Source organism: Columba livia, chromosome 5, assembly GCF_036013475.1.
Source record: "Columba livia isolate bColLiv1 breed racing homer chromosome 5, bColLiv1.pat.W.v2, whole genome shotgun sequence".
In the NCBI taxonomy this organism is placed as follows: Eukaryota; Metazoa; Chordata; class Aves; order Columbiformes; family Columbidae; genus Columba; species Columba livia.
In genome coordinates this window covers 35,489,425-35,511,702 of record NC_088606.1, presented here as the reverse complement: position 1 = coordinate 35,511,702, position 22,278 = coordinate 35,489,425, and the positions used below count along the sequence as shown (strand labels likewise).

Sequence of the window (22,278 nt, the reverse complement as noted above, 5' to 3'; positions counted from 1 at the left end):
CACACTCGCCGGGACACCCGCACCCACCGCTTCTCCCCCAGATTTTGGGAAACCCAAGCTTTAAGCTCTGTATCTACGACCCACCCTTTCAGATGGTGTTCCCGCTATTTCGTCCTCAGCGGCGCGCCTCCCCGCTCCCGGGCAGCTGAGCGGCTCGGAGGCCGCAGGCATCGGCGCCAGCGGAGGGCGGGCTCCCCACGACACCGACACCGCCGTGCCCTGTGTCCTGGTGGCGGTCTAACCGGGCTCAGAGACCGACCCATGACCCCGCTGCCCGCTCCTCGGCGCTGACCAGCTCGGCTCGGCCCGACTCAGCCCCGCCGCACAAACGCGGACACGGCAGCACTACGGCCACGGGCCCGGCACAGCCCAACTACCTGCAGGGCGGGGGCAGGAGAGGGGCGCTGCTCATACAGCATTGCTGTCTGTCAGAACGGAGAAGACAGGCCTCAGCAGGTGACCTGGCGGCTCAGGTTTCGTCACCACGTGAGAGTCCTTTTATATTTGCATCCCTGGGAAGGGGTAAGAAGAACTCGAACATTGTCACCCCCGTCCTGACGATGGTACCTCTCCAATTGAAAGCTAATCTTGTAATTATCGCGAGAGTTCGGCGAGTTGGTCGTCATGGGAACGGCGGCGGCGGTTGGGCTGCCTCCTGCGCTGCCGCCCCCCCGCGGTAAGGACGGCCCGGCGGTGCTGGCCCGGCGCCCCCACGGGGTCCGTGGTTTCTCGCTTGGTTCTGTGAGCGGGCGAGGGGCGGCGGCGCCTCGGGGCCCGGTTCGGGGCCTCCACTCCCCTGTGCCGCGCCCGGGAGGTACCGCCTGTGCTGGGGCTGCAGCACCAGCCCTTCGTGCGATTGGTGAACGGTGTGAACGGGCCTCTGCAGTGCATGAGCCTGAGGTTCATAAGTTGAAATGAGTGGATTAATATAAACTGCTCTTTTTCTTCTCTGCCTGCTCCCTTATGCTGTGTCGTGATGGGATGGGCCTTTGTATGTGACTCAGTTTGTCTTATTTCTTGTGCTGAGATAAGAAGTTGAATTCTCTTGGGCACTCTGAAATTAATTACCAGTGCACGTCACATGCTCAGGTATCGAATTCCTGTGAATTGACGCAGTTTTTGCAGAGAACCAAGCATTTCTGTTGTTAAAACTTGAATTGGGACTGGGAGTGTGATTATGTGGATTTGGGAACTCCTCTTACTTAGAATTACTGAATATAAAAAGCTTTTGGCTGCTTTATTTGATGTGTTCAAGATGTCTATAAAATGCCCTAATTCTTTTGTTGATGCCAACTTTGCCAGCCCTGTGTTTTGCAGGGGGGTTAGACTAGGTGGTCTTTGAAGGTCCCTTCCAATCCAAACTATTCTATGCTTTTATGTTTATAAAAAACAAACAAAAAAAAGAGCCGTGACATTTCCTTTGTTATGATATTACTTTTCAGATTTAAGCCATTTGAAGTTTCTTTGACAATAAGCACATTTGAACACTTTGGCTGGCTTAATGATATAAATGTGTATTTGTACATGTGTTAAAAAGCGTTTACTTGAGTGTCAAGCTAGTCTGTACAGAAAAGACCTCTCAACATTGTATTGCTAGGAAGGATTTGAAGCTTGATAAGTCTACATCTGAAAATCTGAAATGTGACTGGGCTTCTGTTGCTTTATTATGAAACTGATAGTTTGGAAGGTTGTTGGGGTTTTTTTGTTTGTTTTTTTTTTTCCTGATTTTAGGTCACAATGGATAATACAAGGGGGAGCTTGGATAGAATTTCAAGGCCTACATCTAGCTCAAGTACTTATCCTAATGGTAGATCTTTAAATACATCTATGGAGTTATTAACACCAGAGCCATGTTTACCAAAGGTAATTATTTACATCGTTAGCAGGTTGGAAACTCTGTGCCTGATTCTTCTTAGTAGAATGCTGAAGAAATAAGGTTCTACGTTTTTAGCTTCATATAGAGTTCTGGGATCTGCAGGTGTGCTGAGGGGTTACATGGAAGTTCATGAATGTGGGCTGCTCCTTATGCATGCATGGAATTGTGTTTAATTTCATTTTTCTGATTATATGTTACTTATATATTTGCCACAAAAAGGGCTATTCAGTACTACAACCTGGAAAACTTGGTTGCCTTCCTCTTTGTATTGAATCAGATTATTAAATAAATTCATTTTTAAGCAAAAAAACTTTTGAAATTCTGTCAGTAATGTGTAGACACACAGATATAGGCTGTTGATGGGTGAGCCAGAATGTGCATAATTTCACTTCCATCTCATTTGTGCTTTTAAATTTAAGTTGGAATGAAAATTATTTTCCTTATTAGAAGAAAACATTTCATAAGTTGAATTTTTAACTACAAGGCTCTCTTGGGATATGTTTGAATCAAGTTTAAAAAAACCAAAAGCTTAGTATTCCAGGAAATATGGCAGCTCCAGAGATTCAACAAAATCCATCAGGTGTTCATCTATCCTCTGAGAAAATTAATATTGGGAATTAACTTAATTTTGGGAATGGGATATGTGATATAGTTCTTGGGATGTAGGAACTGGGATCTGACAATTAGAGATCTAGATTGATTTGTTTAGATTAGTCCAGTTGTATTGTACCTCGGTTCACCTGTCTGTAGAATGGGATCATACCTGGGTGCTGCACAAAAGTATTAAAATATTTTTTAATAGATTGACAGTTAGGTGTTAAAGTTGACATCAGGTAACTCTGAATCCAGGTTCTGACCTGAACATCACTGGCTGTTGCATGAAAATTGCAGTCTCTTGAGACCGGTGAGTTAAGCATAAGCTTTTCAGTCCTTCAAAGACTATAAAAAACTCTAGTATGAGCAAGTGATTGGGATGTGATCTGGTGCAGAGCACCCACAGTGTCAAGCAATGGATGAGGCTATTGTACACACAGACTCAGCTGGTTGGCTCTACCCTCTGCTGCAGCAGAAGTGGCATAAACTCCCGGAATCACTCCCTAGCCTGGCAGTCCCAAATCTGGCAGTCTATAGAACAGTGAGCTTGAGAATCAATGTGATATCTAAGAAACATGACTCTTATCAGATCTAAAAATGGTGATTTTATTTAAGAAGTACTCTGCAGTCTTATATAGAATCATTGTTAGTCTTTGTGATAGTATGTGATCGTTGTGATTATCTTTTTCTCCCCACAAAGATTTCTATTTTTATGGTAGTAATTAATTTGCATTTCATAGGATGATTCACCTGTCAGTTTGGCTGCTAGTTATCAAAGAGGCAGTCTAGAAGACGGCTGTCCAGAAGAAAACAAAGGTGATTACAGAGAAAAATCTGATGTCAAGGAAGTAAGAACAGATCAGCAAACCACGAAGGAGAGTTTGACCTCCTTTCTTCAGAAGTGTATACTGAATCCCAATGAGTTGTCAGCTGTGGGATTGACTAAAACTTGCTTGTGTTGTGGCTACACCAAATATCATGTTTGTATAGTTTGGGTAAAACTTTATTGGTGGAGAGAAAAGAGGATGCAAATAGGTAAAATTCTAGAAAAGAAGGAGGAATCAAAGTTCATACTTTCACTTCTTTTCACTATTTTGAATCCATCTTTGAAAGAAATGTGTTATCACTGCCATTACCACTACAGCGTATGTCTCATGGCTTCTAAGCTGTGATGTGCACCTTGGTAATGACCTCAATGTTCAAGAGAAACCATCTGCATGTGTTTCATGGGCCATGTTAGAAAGTGTTTGCAGGGAGTTGTTTTTACCAAACTTTTCACAGAGATCCTGATCTTTTCCGCAGAGATTCCTAAACACTTTTTATCCTAATACTGGCCCATCACTCCAAAAAAAGTTTAAATTATGGTTGTAAGTTATGGTATCTAACAACTGAACAATGCTAATACTAATAGCATACTTTAAATATAAATATGCAAAATCTTATTTTAATGAAAGCACTTGTAGAAGTGCTTCAGATGGCATTTCTTTTGGCATTCCATAAATGGTAATAAATTAGCTTTCTAGAGCTTCTGGCTATTTAAAAACAGAGAAGCAAAGGCTTCACAGTATGTGAATCAGTGGGAAATTTGGGTATGTTCTTCACGACAGAGCTGGAGTCAAAAGAAATCACTTGATTCCTGCTCCCGTGTTCAACATGAGCCCTGTTTAAACAGTAAGCACTGCAGAGGCTCCGTGGTGACCCCTAACTGATAAAAATGTATTTTGATCTCTTAATTGTTATAATTTCCTACAGTATCTTTAAAAATTTATTTCACATCTATTGTGAAAGGCTTCTTCCTGTCATTTTTCAGGATTTATCTCTAGTTCAGATTCTGGAGATGAGAGCACTGAAACACAGACTTCAAAATTCTGTGAACCTTCCCAGGGGACACTAAGTCTTGCAGAAGCAGGTATTGCTTTTCAGGTGTATAGAGTAAACAGTGCAATAAAACTTTTTCCCTTTTTTCCCTTCCTGTCCCCCTCTTCCCCATCCCTCCCCCTCTTGCCTCACCCCCCGTTCTCACCCTCCTTCTCACTCCCATTTCTCCCCTTATTTTCCCTTGTTATACTTCCAGGAGAGTTTGGGACCATAGTGTATTTATGTGTTTATAGTTAGAGAGAAATATTACCAATTGAAAATGCATATGCATTGTGAAATTCAGGAGGTATTGGATTAATTCTTTATTTAAATATTATTTTATTAAAGGATATACACTTCCTCTAATGATATGATAGTATTTGAGTTTTGCATAGATTTGATATATCTAATGGGGCAGACTCCAGGGGTGATTGTAACTAGTGCAGTAGTGCTGGTCACCTAAAAGAACAGAAATTGGATAGAATTCAACTTCAAAACTTCGCTCAGTAGTTTTAGGTTCAAATCCATCTGCTGGGTTTGGGCCAGTCAAAATAAGTGCTTTTTTTAATCTTCTGGCTTTGGAGCTTCCCTGGAGCTCAGTTAGATTTGTATGCTCTCCCCTTTTTGTTTCACTCATCTCTTTTTATGGCATAAAGTAGACCAATGCATCACAGTAAATGCTTGGGATCAATGGGTGTATAAATCATTTGACCTCAAAAGATTAGAAAATGAAAAAATATTGGAGGGCTCCAAAACTTGGAAGTCTGGAGGACAGGGACAGTGCTGCAAGTGTTTCCTCTACTCTTGCTGTGGAAGCTAAGTTTGACCAGAAAAGAGGGTAAAGCACAAGGATGCTATAGGAAGGGGCAAAGCTGAAAGTGATCAGAAATTGTAATCTGCATGTTTAGGAAAAAAGAGCAGTACAGAAATCTCTCTTAATTAAGTAATGTTAGTGTCCATAACATTTCACCATTTCTATTTTTCTAAAAAACATTTTTCTGGAACTAGTCTCAGAACGTGATTTGGCTGAAATAGAAGTCAAGACTCAAACTTCTGTAACATTTAAAAGTAGAGATACTAGAGAGTCTCTCTTAACCCCAGAATTATTAATTTTAATGAATGATATCTCAACATGTATTCTACTAGTGAGGCTGAAGAAATTATTTTTGATTTTTAAGTTTTTGTCTGTGATTTTTGCTGGTACTGTGGAGATGTTGTCACTCTTCCAATACAAATCAAACAACCTGCCCATAATGGGGGGGCTCTTCCTCCCCCACACCCTTCTATGCAACTGCTACAGCTCAGAGTTTGATTCAGAGTTCTGTTAGAAAAATTTTTATATTTTTCCCTGCTATGAACAGGTTTAGAAATGAAAATTATATATATAAAATGAAAATTATATATATATGTTTGAGAATAATTGTACTCTTCTCTGTGGTTGTTATCAAATTACTTGTGTGTGTGTGTGTGGTGATATGTGGTTTTTTTGTTTGTGGTGGGGTTTTTTTTGTTTGTTGGTTTGTTGGTTTTTTGTCTGTGTGTGTGGGTTTTGTTGTGTTTTGTTGTTGTTGTGTTGGTTGTTGTTGTTTGTTTTTTTTTAAACTTGAAATGCTTCAGGCTAACATTAATTTAAAATATATTCTACAGCAAACTCTTCCAACTTTGAATATTCTGAAGAAACAGATGTAGATCCTCATGTTCAAGCAGCTATAAAGAAAATGAAGAAACTTGACACAATACTGGCAAAAAAACATTTTAAGGAGAGAGCAATTAAAAAGCAAGGCAAAGAAATAAGGGCAAAGCTCTGGGAGGAACTTAAGGTTAGAAGCATTCTGCTTATTTTATAAATAGTGTATCTTAGAGTACTGTCTTGCAGAATTATAGTGTTTCACAGACATTTTTCATTAAATAACTCACAGTTGGCTGAAGAAAGTGAAGAAATGGATCTTAAAAAGTAACTTTGAATAGGTTTTAATACCTGTTGGTTAGGCAGACTTTGAAAGAAGGCTGTGGTCCTTAAAAATGGGTATGACCAATATCCAAATATACAGCTGTCTCGTTGTAGTTTACTAGCACAATCTTATGGTTGACCTCACTACTTGCAGGTATGAAAAGGCGTGACAAGAGGTAATGTCTGTGAACCCAGATCTAAAATGTGCTTATTCTGCTCTAGTGTGACTGTTCATAGACCCATCTATTTCATTACTGTCTGTTATTGAGAAAATCAGTGATGCCCCCAAAGACGGCATAAGAAACCTACAGCACAAATTCCTTCACGTTATACCTCTCCTGGTCTCTAGCAGTTAAATGTCACTTGAAGCCTTGAAACATGAGAGTATTTCCTCTGAGGTTAAGCATTGTATAATTTACATGAATACAAAAGTCAGTTGCAAAAAAGACATGATTGCATTTGGTTTGACTACATCTCATAATTTAATTTAATTTGGATTCAGAACCATATGTACATTACAAAACTTCTTTGTCTGGTGAAATGTGTCTCCATGTAAGAGACAATATGTAACAGAGGCTTTAAAGTTCCACCATGCGTTTGTCATAACTTAGGAGATGTTCAGGTAGCCTCAAGAAGCAAATTAAGCAGTAAGTAAACGTTGCCACTGAGCATGGAATTTTTAATAGTATCTGAAGTTCATTAGGCCTGATAAGCAGACAATGTATTTTGCTTTAAAGTATTTACTTTAGAGTACATATATACTTGTATCTGAATATTATTGTGTATTTCTTTTGAGTAGTTTATTGGAACTACTGGAAGCCATGAGGAGATAGAAAACACAAAACTTTTCTTAACTTTGATGTCATCGTGGCAGGATACTGCTGGTAAGAAAGAAGGAGTAGTAAATACCCTGATGCAATTATCCTGTATTTTGATTAATATTAATGTTTTTGTTGGTTACTATAAAAATAAAGCTTTAATAGCTTTCAGAATTCCCCAGGCTGGTATACCCAGTGTAGGAAAGGCAGGAAGTTAAAAAATATGAGGTGTAAAAATGTTACCTAGAAGCTCAAGGGATGTGGGCCTGGCCACATGTGCATCTTGGAGAAAATTTTCATGTGGGAATGGGAGAGAGTTGGAAGGAAACAAAGTCAATGCCATGGTAAGGATGTCATAATAGGATAGGTCCAGAGGGAGGGAAATCCTGAGCCTTTTTAGAAATGGTTTACAAAAGAACTGAAGGAATGGGACCAAGTTATGATACTGAGTTATATGCTGGAAAACAATACAGGAGGAGGTGTGCACAACCCAAGGTCTTGCAAGATGGTACAAAAAGGAGTATGGGTCATTTATGTCAAATTCGATACTGATTATGTTACATTTAATTCACTTCTAAAATAATTTAGGATTCTGAACGTGAGAGAGAATTTGAGCAAAAGGGATCATACAGAGTGTGATTCTATGGAAAAGGCACAAATATGAAACATGAGCTGAGTTCTTTCAATCAGCTTTTTTCCTGAGAGTTCTAGGGAATAAAATTTAGGCTAGATGGCAGTTATAAAAGTGAAACTATGTTAAAGACATGCTAGCAGACTATTCTCAGGAAGAAAAGACCAGGGAGTTTAATAAGATAATTTCTGAGTTTCATCATGATATGACAATGAAGACAAAAGTAGTCAAGGTGAAAATAAACACACTGACAAGAATGAACATTTGCATTTTAGTCTTTTAATAAATATCACTTCCATCTTAAGTAGCATTTAAAACAACAGATTTTATAACTGCATTAAAAGTAGAGAAATGACTAATGAAGGATATAGTTCTTTAACAGGAAAGGTAAATGAATAGTTAATGATACAGAGAAATGTATAATGTGATACATAACAAAAAAATGCTATGATCAAAATTACAGTGAACACCAGTAAAGTAGGTAGAATAGGGAAAGAAAAGTTAAAAAACTATTTAGAAATGTTTTCTCTACTGAATCAAAAGGACACAATTCTATTGGAATTCTAAAGCAAATGGTTGATATTCTGAAGTATCGGCAGTTTTCTTAAAGAATGCACAGAGGATGTGCATGCTCTCAGGGACCTGAAAAAAAGAAAATATTTGGTATTTTAAAATCTCATTTTTCTTTCTGTGGCTAGATTCTTACTGGGGGTGATGGGGTGACACTGGAAGAAACTGTAGGCATCCTGCTCACAATGTCTTTATAGAGGGGGACAGGGAAGACAAAACCAGACTGAATTTCTCAAGATACACTGTGTCAAAACGGCTCAGGAGTGTGTAGTTGGTTTTTTTTGGTTTGTTTGTTTTGTTTTGTTTGTTTGTTGTTTGTTTTGTTTTGTTTTTAAACTCTATTTGAATACTCTGTCTCAGTGCTGAGTTCTCAGAGATGTGTCAATCATCTGTACATTTGTATCCTGTCTCTTGTCTGTATACCTTGATTGAAAGGAAACAGAATTGTGCATTCTTGTTGGGGAGAGAACAAGGATTTGAGGTCTGAATGGTTATTGCTGAGCAAAAATCTCAGCTTGAATGTTGGAAGTATGTGCATGATAATGGTGGCAGTGTGTGGTTAAAAATTTCAACATAACTTATTATTGCAAGGTAACCTGCTTTTATTTCTATGCTAAAGTTTGGTTTATAATATTAAGGGAAGAACACAGAATTTCATATGGGTGATATTTTGAAAGTTTCCAGTAGATGTCAGGATATAGTAAGCAACCAGTAGGCCAGCAAGACTGTGTGGCTTCAATTCCTCTTATTTCAAAGGTAACGCCTTGTTGTAGGGGTCGTGTGCATGACACAGAATCACAGAATGGATGGGTTCTGGTGTACGGTACTGGTAAAACTCTGCATAGTTTAAATTTATGTTTTTCCTTCAGCTTGATCTTTATCTGGAACTTTCTGTGACATGCTAGTACCGTACTTTTCAGGTCTTATTTATTTAAATGAGTGCCCCAACAGCTGCCCGAGTTGATAGTGAGATGGAATGCGGTTCATATATTTTGCTTTTCAGAGCTTGAATTTGCTAAAGAGCTTTATTAGCTAAATTATATAGGAAAGGTATTAGTTATAGCTTTTAATGTGGCTGTGAAATTGCACACATCTTCTGGGTACATAATCATTAATTAACTTACGTGTCCCAGCCTCTCAGGCACAAAAAATCCTCTGATACACTCACAGTAGAAATGGAGATCAGGAGGTAAGTAAATGGCCTTAAATTCATTCCCCTGTGCTCTGTGTAACAAAATCATACTTTCAGTTGAGTCCATTAAACTTCATTATTCCAGGATGTTGTTTTTTTCATTGTGGAAAACCACATTTTTTGTATGTGATATATATGATTCTTTGCAATACAAATCCTTTTCTGTAAGTGCTAAGTGTATATACTGTGAGTTAATGTTCTAACTTTTACTCCTACTTGATGCATATCAGTACTATGACTGTTTTTTTTTCCTTTGAGTAAATGAAACAGTTCTCACATGCTAGGATGATCGAACACTTTTATTCTAGACTATACCCTTGACCTAAGCCACTTGGTAATCTAATAATTCATGCACAGGCAGACACCAGCTGTGGAAACCTGGATACTTTATTCCCATTCGGAGTTCTAGATGACTTGCCACATGGTGTCTGCAGAGACTTTCGAACTTTAAGATCTGGGGCTGTATCTTCTAGAATGTAATTATTTGTCCCGTATGGGCAGTAGTTGTTAAAAACAAAAACACAGCCCTCTGAAACAGCACGAGACACACCTTACACTTTTCCCTCTTCTTTATCTCTTGAGAAATATGGTAGTTATGTAACTCATCCAAGTAAATTTCTTTAACTTTCATGTATGAAATCTTATAGTATGATACACATGAGACTAGATCTTTAAATACATTTTAATTAAATTTTACTGAAAAAATTCCTTGCAGTTCCCTTCCATGCTAAAGAAGATGAAATATGTGCTTCAGTATTTCACACACAAATTAATCCAGAAGTTTACGATTGCCATAAAACCCAACCTAATCAGGGTAAGGTCTATTAATTCTATTGTTGGTATTTCTAGATATGGCAAAACAACATGTACGATAGGTGGGTATTGAAGACTTTGCCTTTGTGGCTAGGCCAATGAAATCAGAGAAAACAAGGTTGCTTAGTGGAATGGCGACAGTTCTTCTTTTTTAACAAATGATAAAAGAGAATAATTTTGTTTGTGATTTACCTAAAACGTTTTACTCAACACACTAAGAAAATTTTTACTGCTGGATTTATAAAACTTTTTTTCTTTCATTGCAAAATGGTGAGATGTATAACTGATTAATTGTAAAATGTATCATTAGTTCTTCATAAAAATTCTTCAAAAAACTTGTCTTTGCTGTTATTCTAAGGTACTGTAACTCTCATTAGTAGGCTTATAGTCAAGAAACCATCTAAAAATATAGTGGTGCTATATGCAGTTTCAACCGTTCTGTAATATTTTTGTTTTCAGGAGGAATTGTATGGATGTTGTGACAAACCTAAATCTTCAGACACCTAATTTTATATTTTGTTACACTGATGATTGTAAAGGTGCATTGCTTTTATGGATTATATACTTTCTGGCAAAAATCAAACATCTGTGCTTATTCTTTTAGACATCACCTCTTTATGTGCACTGTATAGAGGTTTCAAATGCTGGTAGTAGTGTAGTGTGTCCAACACTTAAAAATAAATGGAGCTGTACTTTTGTGCCTCTGTCCTTTCCCTATTTGAAATTCAAATTTGTATGGTTGAGTAACTTCTCACATGTGTTGTGACATAAGAAGAGTAGCTTCAGCTGCACTTGCTGTCAGCTGCAATTGTTTATTTCTTTGTCATCTACCATATGTAAACAGAAGGAATCTGTCTTCCTGGTGACTGGCTAAGATGAGGAGGACATAATAAACGGGTGTTCCTCAAAGTTGAACCATTGATGGCAGCAGAATCTCTGCACTTTTTAGAATGTGGCTATGTTTAAAATTGTAAACCCGGACCTCAGCTCCCTTATTTTATCATTTGTCTTAGTCCACCAATATGTGACCTTAACTTTCTGTTATTGAATGTTTCTTCACACTGGGTTGGAGCAGTGCGGTGCTTTTGATTTCTATCATCCTACCATGTGTCTTCATTCCTCCCTTAAACTGAAGTTTGGACCTAAGCTTCCACCTTTACAATTTCTGAGTTGTGCTGAAGAGTCCTTGAATAGCAATGGCAGGATTCACTGCCACTATTCAGGACTGCAGTGACTTCTGAAGCTCCCAGTAAAGGCACAGTTGGGAGCTGCTGGTGCCTGCACTCGTTTGAGATGTTCTACATTCTCCCAGTTTGAGAATGCATAAAATAGAGACCACTTACAACTTAAGAGCAATGAATTACCTAAATGGCATTTACTGTTTCTGCTCGAGGCTTTCGGTATGGTTTCTGAATAGCTAACACTTATTGTTTTGGTTGCTTTTGGATTTCTGGGTAACAGTTGTTTTAAAGGCAGACCCTAACAAGAGGAGCTTAACTTGTGAAGAAGAGTGTATGGAGTTATATACTATTACTTTAGCAGTCTCATCAAGAGTTGTACCAAATCTACCAAAACTTGTATGCAAAATTTGTTGAGCTGCAGTCTCTCTTTTACTTACCCATGGAAATATTCAGTGTATTCTTTGTCTCGGTGATCCATGTCTCTTCCTTCTTTACCTGCATGTTCACAGATGTTCTGTATGATAGCTCCCTCTCAAAAATGCTTATTCTGCAGATAGAGAATGATGTAGCTTAAAAGTAATGGTTCATATATGTTGCATGTTATGTTGGTGTTTGATGTGTTTTGCTCATTTCAGGATACAACTTGTCATGTTTATATTGATTCATAAATTCTTATACGGCCCAGTTCCTTCATATATTCAAGATGCTACCTGGTAATGTTAATGGTAGTTTGGGATGCTTTCAGTAAACAGTTGTGCATTTGAACAGTTACAGGGTTTTCTTTTTCTTTTTCCAACACCTCAGTCCTTTAAGGCTTATTTGCAATTTGATGGTAAGTCTGATTGATAAGAATGTGGCAGAGTTTTCTGTCCATAGTGTGTAAAAGGCTGCATGGAATTTGTTTCATATTTTTTGGAATTTGCTTTCAAGGTACTCACTTAGAAAAAGATTTACTTCCATGTAAACTTCCACAGGCTATCTTCTATCATCTCACATGTTAAACTGGAGTTTTTTGTAGGCAGAGGCCACCCATTTTTCGAATCTCTACTTTCCAGAAAAGCAAAAAGTACCATGCCTACTTTTGAAGTAGTTTTTGGTACTTAGAAGTTGCTTGTATTTGCTTAGGCTTGTTATTTAATGTGATAAATATTTGCTGTTCATAAAGCAACTGCTGTTTTTGAACTGGTAAAAGTATCTTAAAACCTCAATATGTGCCCATTTTTGTATGATGGGTAGAAATCCATTGTTGAAAAAAACGCATGTGTGATACTGTCAGAATATCATGTGGCTGTTTAATAGCTTTACAGCTCTATGGCAAGTTTTATTTTTTTAAACAAAATTTGTTTTATAAGCTGTGTTATAATAATATCAACTATATCATCTGTTCTTCAGCTGTTTTATTTTAAAAAATGTACTTGATATGTCTCCAAATAGTTCTGTGGTTTTTTAAAAAAAATTATTGTCTGGTTTTGTACTGATGGTAAAACTGAAACAGTGATAGGGTTTGAAGGAATGCCGTGGCTTTGAAAGCCACCATGTTTAACATTTTTGAGGTCAGAAATCCAGAAGTATTTTAGTCTTTGCAACATAGATTGATTTAATATAATAAAAGCTGAAAATGAGATCAGATTTTGAGAATAGTTATGCTTTAAATATAGCAACGTAGTTTGTATAAATAAGGAAAAGAGCATATAAAAAGTTTGTTTATCCACTTTATATGTTTTAAAAGATGTAAATGAGGTTGTTCTTACTAGAGCTCTCATTCAATCAGAAAAAGAATGATAATAACTCAGCACTTTTATTCTTCAAACTTCAGATTACCCAAGGGAATTAGAAACAAACGTATTTCTTAATCAAGCAGAAAAAATTCATAGCAAAAGTAAAAGCAACCAGGATTTCATTAAAAAGAACATTGAGGTAAGCATTAAAACATAACGTTATTAACATTTTTAAAAATGGTAAGTAAAAAATAGTACTTCTGGAGACAGGTGGGTTTTTTTATCAGGAACTCTAAAAGCTAATTAGGCATAAATTAAAAAATCTTGCTGTTAAGTGTGTTGTTTATGGCATGATACTGTATAAGATAGTTCTCATCTTGGATGCTCATATTGAAACTGCTTCTACATGCTTGTTAAAGAGTACCGAAAACTGAATGGTTCTGTTTGTGCCTGGACGTAGCTGGTTTTGAGGGCAAATATTTCCTAAGACTTTCTTTAAATGTGTTTACCATTAGGTTAAAGGAAGATGTTTTTAGGTATAGATAAGGAGTAGGTATGCAGGTTGTTCATGCATAGCCTGCCTGGGACCCTTATTTACGGAAGACTGCTTTCTGTCAGAAACAGATGCCTTGATTTTTCATGCCCCCCCCCCCTTTCTTTTTTCTGTGAAGACATAGCGATAAAGATTTTTCATTCAATGAAAGACATCTGCCCCCCTCCCCTTGCTGTATCAAAGACTGTTACAAGATTATCAATTTATTATATATAGGCTGCAGTAATTTGGCAATAAGCAAGATTTGGATGTAAATTTCACAGAGTTTAAAAACTTGTTGGGTTCTGTTTGAGGTGATGGAGTTCTAAGGTTTGTTTATTTTTTTTTTTTGTAAATATTTCAGCTAGCAAAGGATTCAGGAAACCAGATTGTTATGCTTGAGGGAGAAAGGAAAAGGCTAATTGAACTTTTGAAAGATAGAGAAGATGGAATTGAATTGCAAGGTCTTGAGGTATGGTAACTTTAATTTGTACTGTCCTGTTGTATTTGGTTTATTTTTATAGTAAATCTGAATTTGATTTGGTTTTAGTCCTACCATGAGCAACCTACTGAGACATGAGAAAAAAGCTGGACAAATCCAATTGGCTTTGTTTCCAAGACTGAACACCAAGCTTGCAGATTGACTTATTTATCTGTGTAAAATACTCATCAGTTAATGATATTGCACAGAGATGTTTGACTCCACTGACATAGTTTAGCATTAAAAAAATGCAGTGGAAGGCCTTTTGGTCTAATGTTGATCTGCTGCTTAGGAGAACTGATTTTTATTGTACTTTTAATTTCTTGCGTATTAGAAGAACAAAGCTAAAGCTCAGTGGATCATTATTTAATTTATCTTTTGTCTGTGCATTTAAGAAAAAGTTCAAGTTCTTCTATTAGATACGCTTGTAACAGGTTTGGCTTTACAATCTGACGTAGGGGTGACAAAATGTTTAGCTAAAACAATTCTTCATCCAGCCTTGGAACAGGAAGAAACTGTAGGGAGAGGGTTGTGTGATTTTTGTTTTGTTGCTCTTTTATTTATCTCCTCTTGTTGTAAAGGTTGGTGTTTGATTAACAACACTGCCTCTTCTGTTCTTTCCTAATCAAGGCCATGTTTCCGTTTGAGGAGAAGGGCCTTCATTTGATAAACGTCAGCATTTAAAGATAGGAAGATGTTTTAAACAGCTTTCTGTCAGTAAACATCATTGCCTTCTGGCCTAGAGAATAGTGGTGCCTTTTTCTTTTTTTTTTTTTTTTTAAGAATTTATTATTTTACTGATTGCAAAAGTCTTCTGTCACAATATGTAGTTACTGGGTTTTTATTTTAAGCTAGTGTACTTCACAAAATTTAGAGGCATTTATGCAGAAGAGCTAATGCAAATGCATTGTGCAGATGCAATGTGTACCTTTTTTACTTTTCCACCAATTCCAAGGTATTAAGGCAACGGAAAAGTACAATATTTACCCAATTTTTGTATTTGGCACATTTCACTATCGTGCGGGCATGATAGAGGCTTTACTAGTTATATCAGATATTAAATAGATCACCACACAGGACATGCGTTGCTGTATGTTCTTGATACAATGAACAAGACTGGAAATGGTAATTTGTGGTCTAGTCTGTACTAGATAATCTCTTTAAAGAAAACAGCTCCTAAATATACTGCCAAAATAGAATAAAAGAGAGGATAATACTTAGTTACTTAAACCTGTCTAGTCTGGAGATGGAGTCTTCCTCTCATTTCAATTATATTGAGGGTGAGGCATTTCCTGTGGTTGCCTTGTAACAATGATCATGAGGAAATTATCAGCTAATGAGTAATCTAGACTGCTTCAAGCTGGCCCAGGTAACTGTCCAGCTGATGACCACTTTCATTGTATTTCATTCTGTCTTTTTAAAAGCTGGTGAAGCTACATTGGCTAAAGTAAATGTTTTGGAGGTTATCAATCAAGGCAGAGCTGGCAATGCTGTATGAATTCCTTTGTATAATGTAATGGGGATTAGATAACTTCATTTGACTCGTACTACTAAATATGTCAAATGTACAAACAGCACTTCTCACTTTTTAGAAAAAGGGTTTTATGAGTATTTAAAGTATTTTAGAAGTACATATTCATGCTAATCTAATTGTCAAAGCTGCAGGGGTATAATTTGTTCCAGATGTTCCACAGTAATAAGTACTGACTGTGCTGTTATAAAAGTGTTGTTCTGAGTTGACACACAGGAAACATTGACAGAACAGAAGCTTATTTTCCAGGCAAAGCCATCTTGAAAATAAAAAAGAGAATGTGTGAGTCTGTTTAACCCTGGAGTAAAGCAACTACTGGGGTAATTTGGATACTTGCAGCATGGAATATGAGAGCATGGTGTATAGACACCGAACTGCAGCTAATGAGCCCAGTTGCAGCTTAACTGACTCCTGGAGAGTTTTTTCTGTATGTTTGCACTGTGCTCTTCAATGTTGCATTAGAGGTGGTCAGCATGGCATAAGTGTAGTACCAATTGGACACTTGTGTTGTGATGGTCACTTCCACAAAGCTGGCAAGCTTGTAGAGATATTTCTGAGTTACTCTTCTGGAGTCAGGTCATATCTGGTCAGGTTTACCAGTTGTGTTATAATACTTGCATGAGAAAGCATTAGAAGAACGGATTTTATTTGACAAAAGAAATTACTCTTAAAAAAAAAAATAGTATGGAGGTAATTTATGACAGGTGTTTGGGGCTTTTTTTTTTTTTTTTTTTTATTTGCAATCGGTGTGCTTTAGGGTGATGGGAATGAACCAGGGATGACCTCACAGGAGTGGTATTGTAGTTGGAAGCTGATATTTCCTGCTCTGGTGTGGATGTGCCTGCTTGAATAGCCAGAGGACTAATCTGGAACCTGTAAGGGAGTGGCAGACATGAATCCCTTGCAAGACAGATGTTGAAGTCTCAGGGCAAGGTGCTGGCCCTCTTTTGTTAGAAAAAAGAAAGGAAACCAGCAATAGACTCTTGTCCTCCCCCACATACCTGCCCTGCCCTCCTAAGGTCCTACCTGGTGTTTCTTTGTTGTCAGGACAGAGATATAATCTGCTAGTGTCATTCCCAGTGAGTGGTGGTTGTGCAGACCTGCTTCCATGAGGGTGAGACAGGAGTACGAGGTTGCTGTGGAAAACCTGCGTGTTTGTGAATATGAGCTCATTGGTTTGGGTTACGTGGGCCAAGCTCACTCATAATATGCAGCTCTCTGTAGAATGAGCACTTAGCAATAACACCTGACTAACCAATATAACTATCAAGAGAAAAAAAAGTCATGTAAATCAAGATCAGGAAAAGAACTCTGCTCTTTGTCTCTCCCAGTGCTTCTGTGATAACATACTGGGGCTCTAGAAGGGCGGCAGCTGCTCGCTCCAGAGCAGTGCCGTTGGTTTCCTGTGGATGCCTTGTTTTCTTCTTTGGTAATATATTGCAAGTGTCATATTACATCTCATACCCTCATGAGGGATGACCCAGGGAACTACAGGCCAGTCATCCTTACCTCCATCCCTGAAAAGGTGATGGAACAACTCATTCTGGATGTCATCTCTAAGCATGTGGAGGAAAAGAAGGTTATCAGGAGGAGTCAACATGGATTCGCCAAGAGGAAATCATGTTCAACCAACCCAATAGCCTTTTATGACTGTATGACTGGCTGGATCGATGAGGGGAGAGCAGTGGATGTTGTCTACCTGGACTTCAGCAAGACTTTTGACAGTGTCTCTCACAACATCCCCAGAGGAAGTGCAGGTAGGATGAGTGGACAGTAAGATGGATTGAGAACTGGCTGGATGGCAGAGCTCAGAGGGTTGTGATCAATGGTGCAGAGTCTATTTGGAGGCCTGTAGTTAGTGAGGTTCCCCAGGGGTCAGTACTGGATCCAGTCTTGTTTGCCCTGTCCATCAATCACCTGGATGAAGAGACTGAGTGCACCCTCAGCAAGTTTGCCGGTGGTACCAGACTGCAGGGGATTGGTTCATACAGCAGAAGGCTGTGCTATCATTTAGTGAGACCTGGGCAGGCTGAAGGACTGGACAGAGAAGAACCTAATGAAGTTCAACGCAGGCAAGTATAGGGTCCTGCACCTGGGGAGGAATAACCCCAGGCACCAGTACAGGTTAGGGGCGGACCTGTTGGAAAGCAGCACTGCAGAGAAGGACTTGGGAGTTTTGGTGGACTGCAGGTTGACCATGAGCCAGCAGTTTGCCCTTGTGGCTAAGAAGGCAAATGGTACTTGGGGAGCATTAGGAAAAGTGTGACCAGCAGGTTGAGGGAGGTTCTTCTCCCCCTCTACTCTGCTCTGATGAGGCCACATCTGGGGTACTGTGTCCAGTTCTGGGACAAGGGATTACTGGAGGGAGTCCAGCGGAGGGCTACGAAGATGATGACGGGTCTGGAGCATCTTTCTTATGAGGAGAGACTGAGAGAGCTGGGTCTGTTCAGCCTGGAGAAGAGAAGGCTGAGAGGGAATCTCATAAATGCTTATAAATATCTTTAAGGCGGGTGTCAAGTGAATGGGACCAGACTCCTTTCAGTGGTCCCCAATGATAGGATGAGAGGCAATGGGCACAGATTGAAAGACAGGAGGTTCATCTAAACAGGAGGAGAAACTTTACTTTGAGGGTGACAAAGCACTGGGACATGCTGCCCAGAGAGGTTGTGGAGTCTCATTCTCTGGAAACATTCAAAACCCGCCGGGACACATTCCTGTGTGATCTGCTCTGCGTGAACCTGCTTTAGCAGGTGGGTTGAACTAGATGATCTCCAGAGGTCCCTTCCAAACCCAACCCTGCTGTGATTTTGAGATTTTGCTACAGGTGGTTTCTGCCATGGCATCAACCATTCCAAGTCTAGTTTTGGTTAGGCTTTCTCTCTTTTCACTCATTGTATGGAAAGTGGTTGTCCTTTTAGACATAGGTGCTGATTGTATTTCCTTCTTTGACTTGCACAGGAGTCTGTTGCTCACACTTCCTTCAGAGGATGATAGAGAGTAGTGTAGTAAGTTCCACTTTACTTGGACTTCTAATGTGCTGGACTTGGACTTCTAATGTGCTGGACTTCTTGGACTTCTAATGTGCTGCTGTGCAGGTGTGATTGAGCGTATCCCAGAAGAGATGTCTCTCTGCGTTTGCTGCCAGGCTTTGAGATGCGAGTTCATTGGGGAATTTGACAAGAAGTGTTAAGTGTAGTTGAGAAAGTCTCATTTTTATGCCTCTTGACTTGCATTTTTCTTTTTCAAAGTAAAAATATATCTTGCTGTGTCAAGTTTGCTATATGGTCAACTCTCTGTACAGTTCCTTGGATGTAAGCTGTAATAAGGCATCTCCACAATAAGAGGACAGTTATAGTGCGGTTTGAGGGCTGTGCTTTTCCATTTCAATATTAGTGTGGAAAATGTGAGCTTGCAGCATGTTCTTTATGTTTGCTGTCTTAGGACTGGTAGATCTGTCTCTGCCAGACACTTTCTTCTTGATCTCTATCCTCTGCACTATCTCGCCAAGGATCACAACACTCCTAAAATTGATTTTCATGGCAGTGGCATCATGAAGTGATACTTACTGTGCAGCACTGGACAGCATGATCTTTATGCAAGTTAGACCATGTCAAGAAATTATCCCTTCAAAAGGGAGCTGGGACTCCTATATTGATCAAATTCAGAAACCACTTCAAGTGAGGAGCTTGCATTGATGGCAGGGAGCTGTGATTGGCATGGCATGGCATGAGACTCTCTTAAAGGTTTGGCTAACTTGGTTAAGAGGCTATAAATTGAGATGCATTAGTAAGGAAAAGGGGTTGGCTGTCAAAAGTGCTTCTTAGACATAAAGAGAACTTTATCAAGGCAGCCGTATAACTTTCAGAAGGGCGCATGGGAAACCTGGGAGCTGGATGGTTGCTCTTTGGCCAGCTGGCATGGAGGCAAAGCATCTGGCTTCAAGCAATTTTATTTCAGGGCTTCTGAGTGGCTAGTCAGTGATGACACAAGCTTTTGACTTTTATAGGAATAAGTAAAATAATAGCAGAAGTCTGTTCAGGTTAACACAACACCTCTTTTGCTTTTACATTTTCACAATGCATGTAGATACATGTGCTTTCTAAAAATAAAATGAAATATGTATTTTTAAGTCCATTTGAGTTACTGCTTGGTTATACTTAAAAATGAAAAAAAGAATGTCTCCAGTTGTTCTGTCCATATCTGCTTTTGAGTATGTTTGGTACATGAATATTGGCAGATTTCAACTGCATAATAAGATGGATGAAAACTTACATTTTATTCTTAAGTATGGTTATTTGAAGAATAAATACATTTGATGTGTAACTGCCTTTAGAGTCTGTTTCCCTTGGGAATAAGGATTAAATATTTTCCATATCTTTCAATAGGAGGATGTGTCTGCCTGGCTATCACCAGGGGAAGGATACACACCTGAACCGATGGAATTTCATCACCTCACTGAGATAGACATGAAGCTTCATTTACTATTATCTGATGGGGATTTTTCTGTCATTCCCAGCTCTTGCTCAAAATCTCCAAGCCAGATTTATCAGGTATATTACAGAACACAGCTTATGTTGTAGATCTCTTGTTTGAAGTGTTGAGATCTGATGTAATTGAAAATACAGCATGCCTCTGTATTTGTATTTTTTGCATTTTTCTTCAGTTATCATCTGTTTGTTCTCAAAATATATGTGTTAAAAGAATGAAGTGAAATCTTTGGCTATAGAAATCATACAGAGAAACAGTTGCTATTTTGAGTGGTATATTAGTCAAGGACTGTCCTATTTTTAATATTTGCTGATTCCGCACTTCTAACAACAAGTTTTGTACGCAGGAATTGCTAACTTGGATGTTTTTAACTGTGTGAGGGCCTCAGTGGTTCTGTCAGCACAGTAACACATTATCCATGGTAATTCATCTTTAGGAATTAGAATTAAGCTTCTTCTTACCTCAGGATTCCAAAAGTGCCTCTTAATTTATGATCGGAAAGATAAAGCAATTACTGGTAAGCAATGTTAAAAACTGTAGATAATAAATTGAAATTGTATGTTGCTCATTTTTTTTTGGTCTTTGTCTTTTTCCCTTGCTGGCAGTATTAAGAACTTTCGGGGTCTCTGCCTTGAGAAACGGTTGTTTGAATTTTGTATGTAGAAGACTCTAGTTCATGCCTCAGTAATATTGTTCCTGGTATAATGGGGAAAATACAACATAAAATACCACAATTCCTATTTTGCACTAATTTGCACGAAACTTGTTTTCTTCTGTAAAATTTACAGTTTATAGACAGAGGCTCTGTAAGAGTCTATGTTGGCAAAGCTATGTTTTAAGTTACCAGTGTATGAGAAACATCTCTTTGAATGCCTAAAATAACTGTAGGGTTTTTCTCTCATTTTTTTTTTTTTTTTTTTCCTCAAAGAGTACTTTAATGTCATTTTTTTGTATTGACTTGTTTCTGAACTTCAGGTTTTGTTTTACCTATAGTAGCACTTTCTATTGGTCTGACAGTTCCAGACAAGTCACATTTCGATGTTGATCATTTATTCTACTAACTGGGCTTTAATGTGTGAAACAGCGGCTCCCTCTAGTGGGTAATCACTTACACAAATGAAGTTATAACCCAGTAACCAGGTTCACGGCCTGGGTTTCCAAATATTGCTGGATCTTTTGTCCACTGCTGTGAAACATCAGCTTGAAGTCAGCGTATCTGCCTATCACAGCGAACACTCTGTTTGCAAACGTTTGTCCAAGTGGATGTAGCTTCCTTTTCAGGTAAAAGCTCAGTAGTATTTGAATAGAAACTTGCATTTATATATATGCTTATTGAAGAGTAATGCGTTCTCTTTTGAAGTAATTATTAAACTTAACAACCAAAAAGAGAGAGTCTCCATAAATTGCCCTTCATTAGTGAAAAGCAGTTGCTCTTTGAAGAACTTTGTCTTGCAGCCTATAAAAGGCTTTCAGACATTGTAGTTCTGGGAGGCACTTACAGGATTCCATTGTCATTTTTTGTTTTGTTCAGTTAAACTTAAACATGTGAGTAATTTTAATGAGAGCTATCAAACAATAGGACTATGTAAAGGTAGTTTTAGAAATTTAGAGAAAGAGCTGAACAGAATAAATACCAGTTGAAGTAAGTAGGGGGCTTTAGTTATTTATAACTGGATTTAGGACTCTAATTGCATAAATGCGAAACTATTACCCCCCCCCCCCCCCCCCCACCGCAACAAGACGAACAACAAAAACAAAAGCTCCCACTCTGCAGCTAATTCCACAAGTGTCATAACTTCCAGGTGCGAGTTGACTCCAAAATCCCATAGGTACCTTTACTCCCGCCGCTCTGTGTGTCCGGAGCTGCTTCTCTCAGCAGAGGACAGGATGTCCAGTGGTTGCCGTAATTTCATTGAGATCCAGACTTAGGGCAAGTCAGTGTTAAGTTCTTCAAGAAGCCTGGTTTGATTTGTGCAGTCTGATTGTATCTGGCACTCTGACACAACCAGGCTTGTTTGTATTTACATAGAATTTCAGCCGCTATT

The 22,278-nt window shown here is 38.5% G+C and overlaps 1 protein-coding gene across 25 annotated transcripts in view; it reads left to right on the top strand.

Moving 5' to 3' along the window:
• The first annotated feature begins 459 nt into the window (after positions 1–459).
• The window catches only part of FSIP1 (fibrous sheath interacting protein 1), a 213,481-nt gene continuing 191,662 nt past the window's right edge, over positions 460–22,278 (top strand). For 8 of the 25 annotated variants that reach the window (XR_010472950.1, XM_065064266.1, XM_065064265.1 and 5 more), the window contains exons 1-10: positions 549–676; positions 1,732–1,863; positions 3,211–3,286; positions 4,281–4,379; positions 5,975–6,147; positions 7,078–7,162; positions 10,205–10,303; positions 13,300–13,400; positions 14,098–14,205; positions 20,131–20,295. Coding sequence is in view for 24 of the 25 variants with exons in the window: in XM_065064266.1 (XP_064920338.1) it covers positions 1,738–1,863; positions 3,211–3,286; positions 4,281–4,379; positions 5,975–6,147; positions 7,078–7,162; positions 10,205–10,303; positions 13,300–13,400; positions 14,098–14,205; positions 20,131–20,295 (1,032 nt within the window). In the remaining variant the exon portion in view is untranslated. Of the gene's footprint in view, positions 677–954; positions 1,090–1,557; positions 1,864–3,210; positions 3,287–4,280; positions 4,380–5,974; positions 6,148–7,077; positions 7,163–10,204; positions 10,304–13,299; positions 13,401–14,097; positions 14,206–20,130; positions 20,296–22,278 lie in introns of those variants that run through there. The other 17 variants (XM_065064272.1, XM_065064271.1, XM_065064268.1 and 14 more) reach the window with 8 other exon arrangements.